This window comes from Rhincodon typus, chromosome 23 (assembly GCF_021869965.1).
Source record: "Rhincodon typus isolate 14 chromosome 23, sRhiTyp1.1, whole genome shotgun sequence".
Lineage (NCBI taxonomy): Eukaryota > Metazoa > Chordata > Chondrichthyes > Orectolobiformes > Rhincodontidae > Rhincodon > Rhincodon typus.
This window is the reverse complement of record NC_063354.1, coordinates 27,772,100-27,788,892: the sequence shown is the minus strand read 5'-3', so window position 1 is coordinate 27,788,892 and position 16,793 is coordinate 27,772,100. Positions and strand designations below refer to the sequence as shown.

Genomic DNA, 16,793 nt, shown 5'->3' with positions numbered 1-16,793 from the left:
ATACTCACCCTCCCAGCCTGATCGTTAGCAACTCCTTTGTCTGTCCAACTGTCTTTCTCTCTCTTTGGGCTCTATCCTATCGTTTACTCCCTACACCACCAACCTCCCTATGTTCTGCATATAAACTGACATTTTCCCAGCCACCATCAGTTCTGTGGAAGGGTCATCGGACCCGAAACGTTAACTCTGTTTTCTCCTTCACAGATGCTGCCAGACCTGCTGAGCTTTTCCAGCAACTTTGTTTTTGTTGCAGTTCTTTTGGTTTTTATGATGAAAGATAGTGTGGTTGTTGGAGGCTAATTAAGTTAGCACCAGTATATCACTACAGCAGTTTCTAGGGTAATAACTTCAGCCCAATCATCTTTAGCTACATTATCAATGATCTACCCTCCAACATCAGATTAGAGTAAAGGATACTTACTAATGATTACATAGCATTCAGTATCATTCTCAACTCTTCCAATATTGATAGAGTCCATGCCTGCATGTTGCAAGATCAGGACAATATTCAGTCTAGTGCTGACAAATGGCAAGTAATATTCATGTCATACAATTGTGAGACAATGATCATTTTCTCAAGAGAGAATCCAACCATCTACGTTTGATGTCCAATAGCATTATTATTGCTGAACTCCCACTGTCAACACCAGCAACCAGGAGTGTGAATACTGTGTCTATAAAAGTAGATCAGAGGCTGGGAATTCTCTGGAAAAGAAATCACCTTCTGACTACCAAAGTCTGACCATCATCTACAAGGCATAAATCATGAGTGTGATGGAATACTCTTTCTCTACCTGAATGTTTGCAGCCTATCAACTATCAAGAATCACAACCGTATCCAGAACAAAGCAGTCTGCTTGACTGACACCTCATCCAGCACCTGAAACATACATTCCTTCCATCAGCACTGCATAGTGGCAACACTATGTGTATCTATGTGTTGCACTGCAGAAATTCATCAAACTTCTTTCGACATACCTTTCAAATCCACAACTACTACCATCTAGAAGGAGACCAGATGCACAGAAGCACTACCACCTACATCTCTCCAAGCCAAATAGTATCCTTACTTGGAAATATATCTTATGCTATTGTTGTTGATGGATCAAAAATAGGAACTCTTTCTCTAACATCAAGGTGGATGTACCTACACCATGTGGATGCAGTAACTGATCATTGTCTTCTCAAAGGTCATTAGGAATGCTCATGTAAATATATAAGATGAATAAATGAAATAAAATCTATGCTCCTGCATATCTTGTTTAGTGCATATCCCCTGGGGTGGAATGGTGGCTCATTGGTTAGCACTGCTGCCTCATAGAGCCATATGGGTGACTGTCTGTGTGGCGTTTGCACATTCTCACTGTGTCTGTGTGGGTTTCCTCCAGGTGATCCAGTTTCCTCCTACAGTCCAAAGATGGGCAGGTTAGGTAGATGGGTCGCAAAGTGTTCAGGGATGTACAAACTAAGTGAATTAACCAGGGGAAATGCGGGGTTACAGGGATAAGGTGGGGTGGTGGGTCTGGGTGGGATGCTCTTTGGAGGATCAGTGTGAACTCGATGGGCAAAAAAGCCTGCTTCCATGCTGTAGGGATTCTATGAGTCACATATGGAGAATTTAATTGCTCCTCCTTTGACCACACAGTGTCCTCAGTTGCTTAGGTCATAAGCTCCATTCCTAAACCCCTCTGTCTTTCTACTTTTCTTTCATCCTTTAAGAAATTTGACCAAGTTTCTGATAATCTGTCCTAATAATTCTTTCTGTGGTTCAGTGTCAAATTTTGATAACTCTCCTGTGAAATGCCTTGGGCCATTTTACTATGCTGGTGGGCATATGCAAATACAAGTTGTCATTGTATATAGTTGCCAAGGGATATTGAATTTTCTTCTTAAGTAAAAGCAATTCAATTGGTTTTGCTTTGATGCATGAAATTATTTTGTTTCAAATCTTCTAATTATGCAGTCCAATTCCATGTGAACTCTTATTAAATATAACTCCACACTAATAGTAACAAATGTTTAAATATGTACAACAATTCAATAGTACTTAGCGACAGCTATCAAACCCACTTTTTCAAAACCATCTCAAAAACAGTATTCAAGTAAAAAAAAGTAAAATATTTTTAAGAATTGAAGGTTCAATCAACAATCACCTGGAAACCAATTTTTAAAAATCACCCAATAACAGAAACTAATTTTTAATTTGCATTTCTGTTCATTTATATAACATCAAAAGGAAAGACCTTTAACTCATGTGTAAAATGTCAGATAAGGGACCTACCTGGCAATGCTAATTCATCCACAAAACTACAGGTTAGCAACTTCCTTGAACACATGGTGAGAGTCATGCAAATCTAGCTGATGAGAACTCATGCAGACAGTGCCAAAGAAGTTGATGAGACTGCAAAAATGTGAAAAGCAGTATAAAAGATTGTAACCAGTAGGGTCCTCAGAAAATCTGGGCAGTGGATTGTGTGGGAAAAACATCACCTTTAGCGTGAGGTTTTGATATTGAGATTAGTGGCCGAAGGCTTTCTTTTTATCTTTTTTTATATATAAAACTTTGTATTCATACTTTCCATTTTACTGTCTCAACAATATTTCCATTTCTATGCACAGAAAAGAAGAGCCAAGATAAGTATTTTAAGAGATGGCCCTGTATATTCAAGGAAAATAACGTGCAGACCCTTCTGAAACAGATAGCGACCAGGTGAGTTTGCATCCTGGAGTACAGAAGAGCAAAATAGCTGTGTAGTTTAGCAAGTCCAGCAGCACCTTAGAGTTGGAAATAAAGTTGACATTTCAAGTCCAATATGACTCTCTTCAGAATCCACAAATAAAGGCAAATTACTGAGGCTGCTGGAAATCTGAAGTAAAAGCAGAAAGTGCTGGAGACACGCAGCAGGTCTGGCAGTAAGTGCGGAAAGAAAACAGAGTAACAATTTTGAGTCCAATATGAATTTTCTTCAGTAGTGAGGTCAACTAGTCTTGAGGACAGTGGCATGACCAATGAATGCTATTTGCATCACCCACTGCCAGAGGAGTGGTGAAAAATATTCAGTTACCCAAAAATGTCAACAAGCCAATAACCATCATGAGACACAAAAAAAATCAAAATTTCCAAGAAGTTCTAGGAATATAGCAACAAAGTTTGGGCCTCTTCTAAATCTGAAACTTTAAGTGCCTCATCATCATTCAGTTTGCCTCAGGAACAAATGACTGGCAGAGATGAGGCCACTCACTAGGATGGCCGCAAGATTGGCTGGATGTTGTCAGATGCACTGATCCCCAAATCTAATTGTGCCAATATAAGCCTGCAACCGAAGCAATTTAGATTCTAAAAACTGCACCCTGACCAGCCTTGCTTAGCTGTTGAGATTTGAGCAGACAACACCATTACAGCTGAACAAACCCTTGTTCAGTCAGGGTCGTACCCAGCCTCCCCTCACTGCCTCTACTCCCCTCACTTGCATCCTTCATAACGAACAATGGACAAACCCCAGGACTGTATTTGCCCAAGTGTTCAGAGCAACTTTGACAAGCAAATCCTAGACATGGCTGACCAGATGCCTGACCCTTGGTAGCTTCCTTACTGATGTTACGTGGTTCCTGTGACAGCTGGTGTTAGTGCTGACAATACAGGACCCACTATAGCCTACTCCTCAGACTTCAGTCAGACAGATCCTCGATCATGAGTGTTCCAGGTAGATGACTAACCATGGCTAAGCTTAGGGACCATGTGTGGACTGTACCCATGACTCATGTTACCAGAGTAACCTGACAGACAGCAAGCCCGCCTTGACTGGACTGGGGATTAGCCATCAGCCACTTTCCATTTGGCTGAATAAATGTGCAGAATTCTTGCGGCCCAGGCAGCTGACACATGATGACTTGACGTAGTTGTTAGATTGTTGTCTCTGTGTGCTGCAGAATAAGATGCCACCATGCCCTCACCTGATGGACAGGATCCTAAATGAAAAGCATGATATAAGCAGTTTGTCTGTGCTTCTGCGCAAAAGAGTATGTCAGTAGAGCAGTACTGAGAGCCTTTGTCTTTGGCTGTAAGTGCCAACATACAAACAGATATATCATGGCAAGGCAGACAAGGCAAAGCAAAGCATGGATGCCGCAAGCTTGCAGGTAGGCGCTGAATGAGTGAGTGAAAAGAAAGCAAGCCAGCAGCCCCGAGATGGAGCCTAATCTAATCCTCAAGCTGGGTTCCTGCCCCTGTGCGCAAAGTGTCCCTCCAGCACCCTTTCAATACTAGTTGCCAATGCTCACTCCAATGAAAGCCTGTGCATCCTCAGCAGTTCTGCAAGTGGTATGGAGGGGTGGAATGTTGACCATGAGGGGTTGAGAAATGTTAAGTCCGTGCATCCATGGATGAGGGCTCTGTGCACCTGATGGCCATGGATCATACCCTGAGATGCAGTTTGAAACTGAGCAGCATGAAGGCTTCTCACAGACTGGAGTAAGCTGAATCCACCAGGTGTTCACTCTGATATCAACAGCGAGGATTGCTGCCATTTAGCTTGGTCAGTGAATTTGGTAAGATAGGAAGTGAAATATTGATGAAGTGCTTGGAGTTGATACAGCATTTAACAAGCTGCAATCCCACTTAATTGGCAACTTACTGCTGTACAGTGAGAAACTCACCTCACTGCTTAGCAAATGAATTAATGATGCAGCAGGTTGCTCCCCATGTGGAGACAGGCCTCACCAGACTTCCTACCTGATTCTGCCACAAATCTTGCTATAGACAATGTCGCTCAGACCCCTAAAGGATTTTGCCTCATATGACCAGGGAATTAAATCTAAATGTTAGTGTCAGACCTTTCAGAAACGATGGAAAGAAGAACTCCTACATGCAAACTGTGGTATAAGTGTGAAATTTTCTTTCAGAAATTGAAATTGATTTTACACCAATCATAGATTTTAAGATTGTGATTGATAATTTTTTTGGTTAACAAAAAAAAAGGTAGGGACAAGTTAAATAACACTAGCTAATAGACCAGTCATGATATCAGTGAATGGTGGAACGATCTCAATAAATGGTCTACTCCTGTTCCAATCCACTTATGTGTCCGTTTTTGTGTTGGTATATCAGTGGAGAGCTCCATTGTGGCTGGTTGTAGAGATTTTTGTCTTGATCGCACTGAGCATAGTACTACCACAAAATAGTCCAAGACTAGAACTGTTGGATTACACTGAAACTGAAAAATACTGGTACCCCTATGCCACAGTTTTTATGTTAATCAATGTTAGCCTATCATTTGCCTAAATGGAGGAAGCTTGTGTGAACCGGTCTTCTGCATTGTGGGCAAAGTCATCACTGTACAGCTGAGGATTTTGGTATCAGTATCTCAGAAGTATTACAAATGATTGAAGTATTTCAACCATAACAGAACTTTATTGTAAAACTTGAATGAATCAATCATGCTCAAATTTCCACAGGAAAGTAATTGTGGACCTTCATGATTCATTGTGGTTCAGGTAAAATTCACTTTGAGCAATACTAAACCAAGAAGTTCAAATGACCTCCCTGTGTACCAGTGAATTGTAATCACTTCTCATTTAAAAATTATAGGCAGATAACATGAAGATGTCAGCATATTAATAGCATTTTATGAAGCAAATAATTGAGAAAGGCACACAATGATAGAATCATCATGCAAAGTATCTTACATAAAACATAAGTTTCGAACAAACATAATTAAATGTACAAGGGCTTTGGAGATTACTTAAAATATCAGTCAATAGCTAAAATTCATAGATGAATTGTTCCTTCAGATAAAATGCTAAATCCAGTAATTCTGAACTCCCTGCTGGGGGCTGCTTGAAAGAGAACATGGTCAAAGAGCTGTGACCTGGCTGTTTTGCTAATACTCCGAGAATGCTCCCTTCACACATGATATCATTACTTTTTCTCCAATGAGTGAGGGTTATCATTATTGAAGCAGTCTTGGAAGAGTTACTATGGGAACTGAATTAGCTTATCTAGCTATCAAACTACAACTTGACCTCTGTTCATTGGCGTTCTCAGTGACTCCAATTCAGTTCAATGATCTAATAAAAATTCATTGTTCTAAAACAAAACTCAAGCTAACATCAACCATAACAAAAGGGGCTGGAACGCACAAAATTGTAAAATGAGTCTAGATTATTTTCTGAAGAAGGGTCCCAACCCGAAACGTTAGCTTTCCTGCTCTTCTGATGCTGCCTGGCCTGCTATGTTCCTCCAGCTCTATACTGTGTTATCTCTGACTCCAGCATCGGCAGTTCTTATTATCTCTAGGTTATTTTTAATGGTTCAAGACAACACATTTATCCAGTAAGAACAGAACAGGAAGGTTGTTGTTTTGATCACAAGTTTTTGTGGGGTTTTCTGATCTCAATCAGGGTAATAGTAGCAATTCTTGGCTCTTGCTTATCACCACTTCTGAAAGTTTGTGTGTGTTTTTGCTAGGCAAGGATAATGTATAGCTAAATTAGCTGACACTTATTGTCAAGCCTTTAGGTTAATAATGCTGAGATACTAGAAGGAAAGCAACACTCATGGAATTATATCTGAGACCGTTGTCTTAAGAGGAGGGAAGGATGGGAGAAAATTGATCAGAAAAATATAATCAGCTATTGAATTTTTGACATTTAACATTATATATAATAGAAGTAATAGACATTCGGTATAACTTGAGTATTGCTGAAAAACAAGACATGTTGTTAAAATTTTTATCACAGTACCATTAAAGGACCAAAGCAACATTTAAACTGTATGAGGGGAGAGTGCTGATTGGTTCATATGTGGACAACGAGCTGCCAGGTGATATATACGATAAAGTTCAACTTCACGGTCAGACTGTGTTCACATATATGTGGCTGCCCAAAGCAGCACAAAGTGATCTCTCTTAACACCCTATTGCGTCTATACCTAGTTCTTCACAACATAAACTGGTCAAATGGATGGGTGAATTACTACAACTAGATTTGAGCAGGTTTTTCACATACATGGTGAAGGACTCCTTCACATATCGATAGAAATGCAATGCCCATGGGCTGAATCTTATATTTCTTTGGCTAAGTGTCAGTTTTGTCAAGTTTCATGAAGGGATTTTCTCTCCAGGTTATAGCAAGATCTCTCACTATCTTTTTCCAAAGCCCCCTCATTAACTATTGATCCCACGTCTGGCATCTCTTTCACCCAATTCTAGCCTCATTCTACCACCTGCTATTAATAGAGGAACATATAACTCATCAGATATTATCAACAAAACTGGCATCCATGGTGTCCATGCCATCTTTAAAAGTCCACTGGACACCTGGACATTGACATTCCAAAGCTGCCCTATATGTCAAAGGGAATCGCTTACTCCCAGGGATGAGAGAACCTGGTGGTGTTGGCTATCAGAGACTTTGTCAACATGCACGGAGAGGAAAAGATGCAATAGTCAGGTACGTGGGAGGCAGTGGCTCTCAGAACCTAGACGGTGCAGGACTGCAGCTATGTAATGAGGTTACAATCATCTGGCTGTTTCCATTGCTAGGATGTCAGCTGCCATGGAAAGCTGAGTCCAAAATCTTCAAGATTTTCTGGCTACATGGACAGACCTGCACTCCACTGGCCCAGCTACTGGTCCACATGACCAAAGGCATGGTGACAGATGAAAGCACTCCAGGTGCCCCTTTCTTTCAAGGAGAAAGGGTGGTGCCAGGGGGCATCCAGTCAGAGGAGAAATCACATGCAAGTGCCTCAGACGTCTCCTCTCAGGACGCTCCGGAGGTGGCCAGGCCCTCCACTGCCTTCCCGTCCAAATGTTGGAAGTTCAAGCTGAGGATGGACCACCTGTCCCCTGTGTCAGGATGCCTGACTGACCAGTGCCTCCATGGTGAGGATTACTCCCCTAAGACTTTGTGAAAGGGCTGCTTGCTTGCTTGCTGCACATACAGTGTGTGCCACGTAAGCTGCTAGCACATGGTGCAGGTGTGAGAATGACATACCACAGTATCATACGCAGGATGTAGGAGTGATCTAGAAGTTGCAATACACTTGGTACCAAGCATATAGAGAGGACAGGTGTTGAGGTCCTATGGTCAGATTTTCAAGACGGAAGTTAAACAACAAGAATTTAAAAGTAGTAATCTCTGGATTAATTCTAGTGCCGTGTGCTACCAAGAACAGAAACAGCAAAGTGGTGAAGCTGAATATGTGGTTTGGAGATGGTGTAGAAGGGAGGGTTTCAGTATTCTTAGGGCTTTGGGACAAGGTCTGGGGCAAAAGGCACCTATTCAAAAGGGACAGATAGGCTACATCTTGACTGGACTGAGACCAATGTCCGCAAAGGGAGCTTCACTTGAATGTTTGAATATGACTTAAACCAAATTTTGCTGGGGTTGGGGACTATTTAGAAATAGAAAAGATAAATAAGATGCATGGTTAAAACAATAGGCAGTGCTGAAGGCAGAAAAAGTTACATGTTTGATAGGAATTAGCTAAAAGAGAAGTACAAATTATTAGATGGATTCAGGTCAGAAGAGGACGTCATAAAGTTCATATCCAGGTCAGTGTGTATGTATATGAATGCTTCAGCGAATGACATATACAGACTTTCATGGGGAAATGTTGTAGCTATAACAGAGACTTGACTCAAAAAAGGGCAGGCCTTGGTATTAAGGATTTCTGCATACAAGGTGCTCAAGAAAGATTGAAAAGAAGAAAAGCAGTAGATGTAACAGTAATTATTAAGGTTAGAATTGCTGTACTCAAGACAGTTCACCAATTTGGCAAGAGTTAAGGGAAAAAAAAGGGAAATTTACATTTTCAGTGTTGTCTATAGGCCACTAACCAGTGAGAAATGTACACAAGAACAAATATGCGACAAAATTAAGTGAGTAGCTAGATTGAAATAATTTAGGGTGGCTTAGTGGTTAGCACTGCTGCCTTGCACACCAGGGACCCAGGTTCAATTCCAGCCTCAAATGACTGTTTGTGTAGAGTTTGCACATCATCCCCATGTCTGCGTGGGTTTCCTCTGGGTGGCCCGGTTTCCTCCCACAGGCAGGTTAGGTGGATTGGCCATGGGAAATTGCCCAGAGTGTGTAGGCTAGGTGGACTAGCCATAGGAATTGGGGGGGAGGGGATGGGTCTAGATGGGATGCTCTTTGGTGGTACAGTGTGGACTCAATGGGCCAAATGTAGGGATTCTATAAATTTAGTTATCTATGGATGGACAGTAGTCATGTAAAATTGAAGAGAGGACCAGGGGTTCCTGAATGTTTTTGAGGAAATGCTATATGACTGTATGTCTCCAGGTCAACGAGAAGGGAAGCACATACTAGACCTGACTCTTGGGACTGACCATAACTTATCTGCCTTCCCTAGACACAAAGATGGTACAAGAAAATTGGAGAACAGTAAATGTTACACCCTTATTTAAAGCAGGATGGAAAATAAGCCCAGAAGCTACAGGTCAGTTAATTCAACTTGGGTGATAGGAAAACATCGAGAAATAATATTTTGAAACAAAATCAATAAACTGTTTTAATGAGGTATTGGAGAAGGTTGATAGTGGTAATGCTCTGATGCAATTTACTTGGCCTTCGAGAAGCATCTGACAAAGTGCCACACAACAGAGTTGAGGGAAAAGTTATAGCTCTTGGAATAAAAAGACAATAGTAACATGGATGTGAAATTGGTTGAGTGACAGGGAACAGAGATTGGTAGTTAATTAGGTTTTTTGGAGCGCAGGAAGACTTGTGCTTGAGTTCCCCAGGGTCAGTTTTGGGATTCTTGCTTTTCCTGCTAGATATTGAACTAGACCTTTGTCTACAGAGTGGAATTCAAAATTTGCAGATGATATGAAACTTGAAAGCATTGTGATCTATGAGAAAGATGGTGTAGAACTTCAAAAAGATATGCACAAATTAGTAGATTGAACAGCCAAGTTGTAGATGAAATTCAGAGCAGGGAAATGTGAAGTGACGTATTTTCCCAAGAGAGGCAATACACAATGAAATGTATAATTCTAAAGAGGATGCAGGAACAGAGGGATCAAGATGTATATGAGCATTAGTCATTGAAAGTTGCAGGACAAGCTGAGTGAGAAGTTAATCAAACATACAATATGGTTTATTATTAGGGACACAGGTTATAGGAGCACAGAGTGAAATAACTCCACAGAGGCCGGTGTCCCCTCACCAAATCACCCTATATTCACACATGGAAAGTCCTTAACACTAATACAGCTTCCTCAGAACCAGCTCTCAGAGTGAATAGTATGACACTCCTATTCTTATCCGTCAGCCAAGGTTCCCTGATTGGAACCAGGTTAACAGCCTCAATCAGGGAACTCATATTCTACGAGGTCCACCTGGCTGGCCTTGTTACAATCATTACATATGGAAGTCTGCATAAGTGGAGATTATGTTAAATTTATGTAAAGTACCAATTTGGCTTCAAGTGGGGTTTTGCACCAAGTTCTACAGCCAAAATTTAGGAATTTATGTGAAAGTATTAGAAAAGTACAGGAAAAATTCATGAGAAGGGATGAGAAACTTCAGTTACGTAGATAGTTTGGAAAAATTGGGACTGTTTGCTTTTGAGAAGAGAATGATGAAAGGAGATTTGACTGATATATATTCAAAATCATGAGGGGTGTGAACAAAGTAGACAAACTGCTCTCTTCGTGGAAGGCTGGAGAATGAGAGGCCACAGGATTAAGGCAATTGGCAAAAGAACCAATAGAGACTCTGAGGTGAAATTTTGAAAAGCGGTGTGGCTAAGATCTGAAATATGTTGCCTAGAGTCTGCTGGAGGCATGTTCAATTGAGACATTCAGGAGGGAACTTGGATCATTATCTAAAAAGAAAGAATGTGGAAGGCTACAGGGAGGAGGTCAGAAAAGGCATCAGGTGAATCGCTCTTACAAAGAGATGGCGCAAGCAAGACAGATGGCCTTCTTCTATGTTGTTACAGTTTTGCCACTCTGAAGAAAATTGGAGATTTTCACTAGCAAAATCTATCCCTAATCCTCCCTCAAAATAACATTATTTTTAAATAAAATAGATTGTACATTTAATACAACTTGATTTTTATTGTGTGGGAACAAAAGAATGGTACTAATCTTCAGTGAAATAGGCATGTTGATTATTGACTAAATAATATATGTCTGTTGCTAAAGCATTAAACAAGTCTCCAAGTACAATTCTTCTTACCTTCCTGTCTTTTCCACTGGTTATTATTTGATATTCCTCAGGATGGTAACAAACACATTTAAAAAGGGTGTTTGCCAAAATCATTTGATTTCTTGCATAGCGTCTGTAAGACAAAACATGTAATTTAGAGATTAACAATAAAATCAGTAGTTTTCAGGGCCAAGGCCAAATTTCCAATTCATCAGAGGTGAATGAAAACGCTCCATGGCCAATCCCCTTCAATTTCTCTCTTTATTCCTAAAGGTTCTGATACTAGGTTACAGGTCATCTACACTATCCACAATTTGGTGACAGGGTGTGACCTTTGAGTGTCAGCAGACTGTTTGGTCACCATGTGGTGCATATTTTGAACATGGCCTCAATAGAAGCTTTCTACTGTGCACTCCTTGAAAAATGATCATTTGCAGATGTTATGATCCTAAATGAGACTACCAAATTTATGTTATAATCTGATTCAGGAGGAATAACTTGGTCTGTTTAAAGTCAACAAAGTTTGAAATCCCAAGCATTTACTAACATGATAAAGCCATGGGATTCTATGTCTTTTTTTAAACCAAAAAAATGAGCACAAAGTTAGAATTGTAAAATGATCTACAATACATATAACTCATACCCTGTAATTCAGAATCAACAGGAAGTAAACATGGGTTAACATACAAACTGTGGTTGAACACCCCATCACAAAATATCAAATAGCAGATATGGTCAAGTTAGATCCCATAGGTTTCTTAGCAATTTACCCAGATATTAGTAACACAGTGGGTCACCAAATCTTACTAAAACACTGCCTCCTTCACAAGAGAATCAAATCTTCACACAAAGTTGCTCAACTTAGTCTGCTTGAAAGACACAATTTTAGTTTTTAACCAAACCAAACTTCAATGAATGCCACAGCCTCAGAATTTCTCTACACCTCAATCTTTCTCAGATGCACCAAGCAAGTACTGCTTGTGGGCCTCCTTCAACCCCACTCTCAGCTGCAATGAACTGCCATCTTCTCCAACAGTTTTTTCATCCCTATTTCACTCCTATTGAGTCGGTAAGTGCTCTAGGGCTTCCCTGAGTCTCAACTTTCCAACACAGAGAACTATCAAGCAGCTTTTCCAAGCCTTATCTGCACTGAGGTAGCCAACATGCAGCATTTTAGCTGCAAAGAGCTTCTTCCCTATTCCTAACTAACTCCAACTGATAACTGACTCCTTGAGCCTTGAACTGATCTGGGTGACCTGTTAAAAAATTCACAAGTCCTACATTTTTTTCTTAGACAGGGTCAAATCTAACCAGCCTTTAATGTTACAATCTCAAGCCACTAATTCTCCACAGCTTCAAACGTGCTATCTCTTCTCATTAAATTTCTCAAAGACATAGTTATTACCCCTTCTTTGTATGAATAAGTAAAAGCTATCTTTGATGACATTGCACACAGCTTTATCTTCTTTGTGCCTCACTATCACATCTGACCTCTGAAATGGAATGAAGCATCATAAATGGTAAGGGTGCCACGAAGTATTGTGATTTCAAGGGGACATGCTTTCCTGAGCAGGATACAAGAAAGTAAGAAGCATTCACTATTATTTCATTGTCACTTTTATTGTCTTTTTTTTAAATAACTCTTAACTGCAGTCTTTCCATTTAGCTGAAGGCTCCCCTGATTTTGGTTCTCTGAATTTAGCACCAATCTAATCACTTGTGCATTCCCCAATTATGTCATCCCACCATTGACAGCCATACTTTCACCCATTTAGTATTAATGGCCTGAAATTTGATCCATACATCCCCCATCTTTCTACCTCCTTCTCTTCTTTTAATACCATTTTTGAAATGTGGTCACCCCTACTAATTCATCATTATTTCTCTTACTGAACCTGTCTGAAGTACCTTCAGATAATATTTCACATACAAAACCTTTAATATAATTTTGCATTTGTAGTCCAGTTATATTGTGGGTCAATTACAGTACTCCTGCTCCACGTGAAATTTTGAGAAGAAGCACAAACTTAAGGTTGAAAAGAAAATGCTTCTCATCTATGTAATTTAGTTTCATACAGGAACATGTGATTACCAAATGAATCATCATGAGAACTGAAAAAATCTGTACAATGATTCAATCTTACAACATGGCACAAGACTTCTCCAAACCAGAAATTCAATTTAGATACAATTCACACTATAAAGCCAATACCACCATCTGCTGGTAGATATGGGTAGATATATACACAAATTGTCATGTGTATTTGCATCATAATTTAAACATGGGACACAACCTTTTTTGCTTAAGTCCCAGTTTTGTCAAGGTTCTTGGAGGTTTTTTCACTGTCAGGCCTAGTGAGTTCTCTCACCATATGTTACCAAACTTACTGCGTTAATTACCTGCTGTGCCCCATGGCGTCTCTCATATCTGATTCTGCCCCACCTTACCAGGTGTTGTTCCCAGAATAACTGATCACTCAGTGGATATTCTGAGAAGACCGGCAACCCTTTCACCTGTGACATTTGGTGTGAGTCCAAGATAGGTGCGGTGTCAGAGTGCCCTCCCTTCGAGATGACATTGGGCAGTCACTCAGTCAGAGCAGCACCTCTGCCAAGTCGCTGCACAGGCTGCGACTCAATGTGGATGATGATGGAGACATATCTGGCGTTATCAGGGTGCAACATGACATACTGTGTGGGAAAGTGTGCTCAACCCTGAAATGCTGCTTGGTCATATGCAACATGAAGGTTGTTCAGAGCAAGCAGTGAGCTAAATCTGACAGGTACCCACTCTGGTTTCTATGTCACATCTTCTCGACGTCTAGCTTGTTTGGTGACATGGAAAGATAGAAAAGATAGAAGATAGTGAGATAGAAAGCTGAATATTAATGAGTCAATTTGGGCCATCAACAAGCATTTAACAAGTAATAATCCTCCTCAGTTGGCATCTCACCACTGCCTACAGAGAAACTCCACACTCCATTCCAGTGTTGGCAATGCTATCTTCCAGATAAAACATTCAATTGAAGCCTATATGCCTTTTCTAGTGTGTGTTAAAGATCCTAGGTACAATGCAAAAAGAGCAGGGAGATCTCCTGAAATCTGGCTATTTATTCTTTGACCAATCTCATTAAAACATATTAACTGACCACTCATCACATTAGTGTCTGCAGAGTGTTTATGTGTACATTATTGTCTGTCATGTTTATCTACAGACACATCTACTAATCAACTGGTTCAGAAATTTATTACATTCCAAAACACATTTGATCCTTTACATTATTAAACAAGTGGGACTTGAACTCAGGCCACCTGGCTCAGAGGTAGGAACAGTACCATTGTGCCATAAGAGCCCTATGCTTACCTATATCACACCAGTAAGTACAGTTAATAGCTGTGTGGTATTTTGGGATCTTCTATGAATATGAAAGGTATGATATAAATGCAAGTTCACTCTTTCAATATCAGCAATCTAAAAAACTAGTGGATTATGCAATTCAAAATATTTCCAGTCTCTTCTTTCAAAAGTTCCTCAAAGGCAGTTATTATCCCTCTATTACATGCACAGCTAAAAGCTAACTTTGAGGACTGTGCACAGATTATCCAACTGTATTGGCATTTGTCTCTCACAACTGGCCTAAAATAGATATACAGCATCATAAATGATAAGTGCGTCGGCAGGAATTTTGATTTCAACATTGAGACCTAACTGGGCTCCTACATTCCTGAATAAGATACTAGAAAGTAAGCAGTATTTCACAGTTATCTCATTATCACTTTTATTGTCTACTCTTACTAACTCAGCTGTAGTTTTTCCATTTATTTAAGACTCTCCTAATCTGACTCCCCTAAACTTAGCATAAAAATAACCACTTGTGTATTCTTCACTCCTGTCACCTCACCATTGGCAGCCATACTTTCAGCCATCTAGGCTTAATGATTTGGAATTTACTCTACTCTTTCTCACTGGTGGTCCCTTGCAGACAAGGATAACTCTCTTCCACTCTCAGTGTGAGTCCATAGGTAGCTGTAGAGTCCGATGCAGCTTCCGCAGATTCTGCCACACCTGGGGCAAAAGGTGGTTGTGGGCAGTGGTGGGTAGAGCGTTGGTGTGGCAGCATGGTTCTCGTGCTGTTTTTGCCTGGCTTCCACTTTTTCCGTTGGCAAGTCTCGAGGTGCTTGATGCATTCCTGCTTGCTCCTTCTCCACTTTGAACGGTCTTGGGCCAGTGATTCCCGGGTATTGGTAGGAATGCCACACTTCACCAGTGAGGCTTTAAGGGTATCCCTGAAGCATTTCCTCTGTCCATCTGGGGCTCGCCTGCTGTTTCAGAGCTGGGACTAGAGACCTGCATGGGGAGAAATGTGTCGGTCATGTGGAGGACGTGCCCAGCTATCGCAGCCGATCAAGGGTGTTCAGTACCTCAATGCTGGCGATATTGGCCTGGTCGAGGACGCTGGCGTCAGTACGTCTGTCTTCCCAGCGGATTAGCAGGATTTTGCACAGACAGCATAGGTGGTACTGCTCCAGTGCCTGAAGGTGTCTGCTGTAGACAGCCCACATTTCAGAGTCATATAGGAGGGCTGGAACCACCACAGCTTTGTTATTCATGATCTTGGTATCGGATCTGATGTTTGCCCTTGAACATCCTTTTCCTCAGGCGGCTGAAGGCTGTGCTAGCACACTGGAGGCAGTGCTCATCCTCTTCATCAATATCTGCTTTGGTCGACAGGACACTCCCGAGGTATTGGAAGTGGCCAACGTTCTCTAAGGCGTCCCCGTGGAAGTTGATGATCAGCGGTTTGCCCCACAATGCCAGGCCAGGTTGGTGGAGGATCTTCGTCTTGCAGACGTTCAGGGTGAGACCCATGTTCTCATATGCCTCGGTAAAGGTGCTGATGATAGTCTGGAGTTTGCAGAAACGCAAACATCATCCACGTACCGCAGCTTGATGATGCTGGTTGGGTGACTTTGGTTTTGGTTTGAAGGCGGTAGAGATTGAATAATTTCCGCTGGTCCTGTAGGTTAGCTCCACTCTAGTGGGGAACTTATTGGCGGTGAGGTGAAGCATTGCAATGAGGTAGATCAAGAAAAGTGTTGAGGCGATGACGCAGCCCTGCTTGACACCCATCCAAACAGGGAATGGGTCCAGTGATGGAGTCATTTGTCATTACTACGACTTCCATGTCGTCGTGGAGCAGGCAAAGGATGGTGACAAACTTTGTGGTGCAGCCAAAATGAAGAAGGGAACTCCACAATGCTTCCTGGTTGACTGTGTTAGAGGCCTTTGTAAAGTCAAAGAAAGCCATGTACAAGGGTAGTAAGAACTGCTGATGCTGGAGTCTGAAATAACACAGTGTGGAGCTGGAGGAATACTGCAGGCCAGGCAGCATCAGAGGAGCAGGAAAGCTGACGTTTCGGGTTGGGACCCTTCTGGGGGACCCATCTTTTCTCCCATTTTTCTCCATCCATCTCTTCTCTGAATGCTGTTTAGCCCTCGTAATTCAGCAATTTTTGTCTGCTACACCAACTTGAAACTCCTTCAAATGCTTTTTTCAAGATCATGGCTGCCACATAAGGTGGAACCTGCTTGTGCTAGAGGTGGGGAGTTTTGG

The 16,793-nt window shown here is 41.2% G+C and overlaps 1 protein-coding gene across 1 annotated transcript in view; it reads right to left on the bottom strand.

Moving 5' to 3' along the window:
- cfap52 (cilia and flagella associated protein 52) overlaps nt 1-16,793 on the bottom strand; it is a 75,679-nt gene that overhangs the window by 16,375 nt on the left and 42,511 nt on the right. Inside the window, exon 12 of the mRNA XM_048610940.1 lies at nt 11,209-11,311. Coding sequence (XP_048466897.1) covers nt 11,209-11,311 — 103 coding nt within the window. The remainder of the gene's footprint in view (nt 1-11,208; nt 11,312-16,793) is intronic.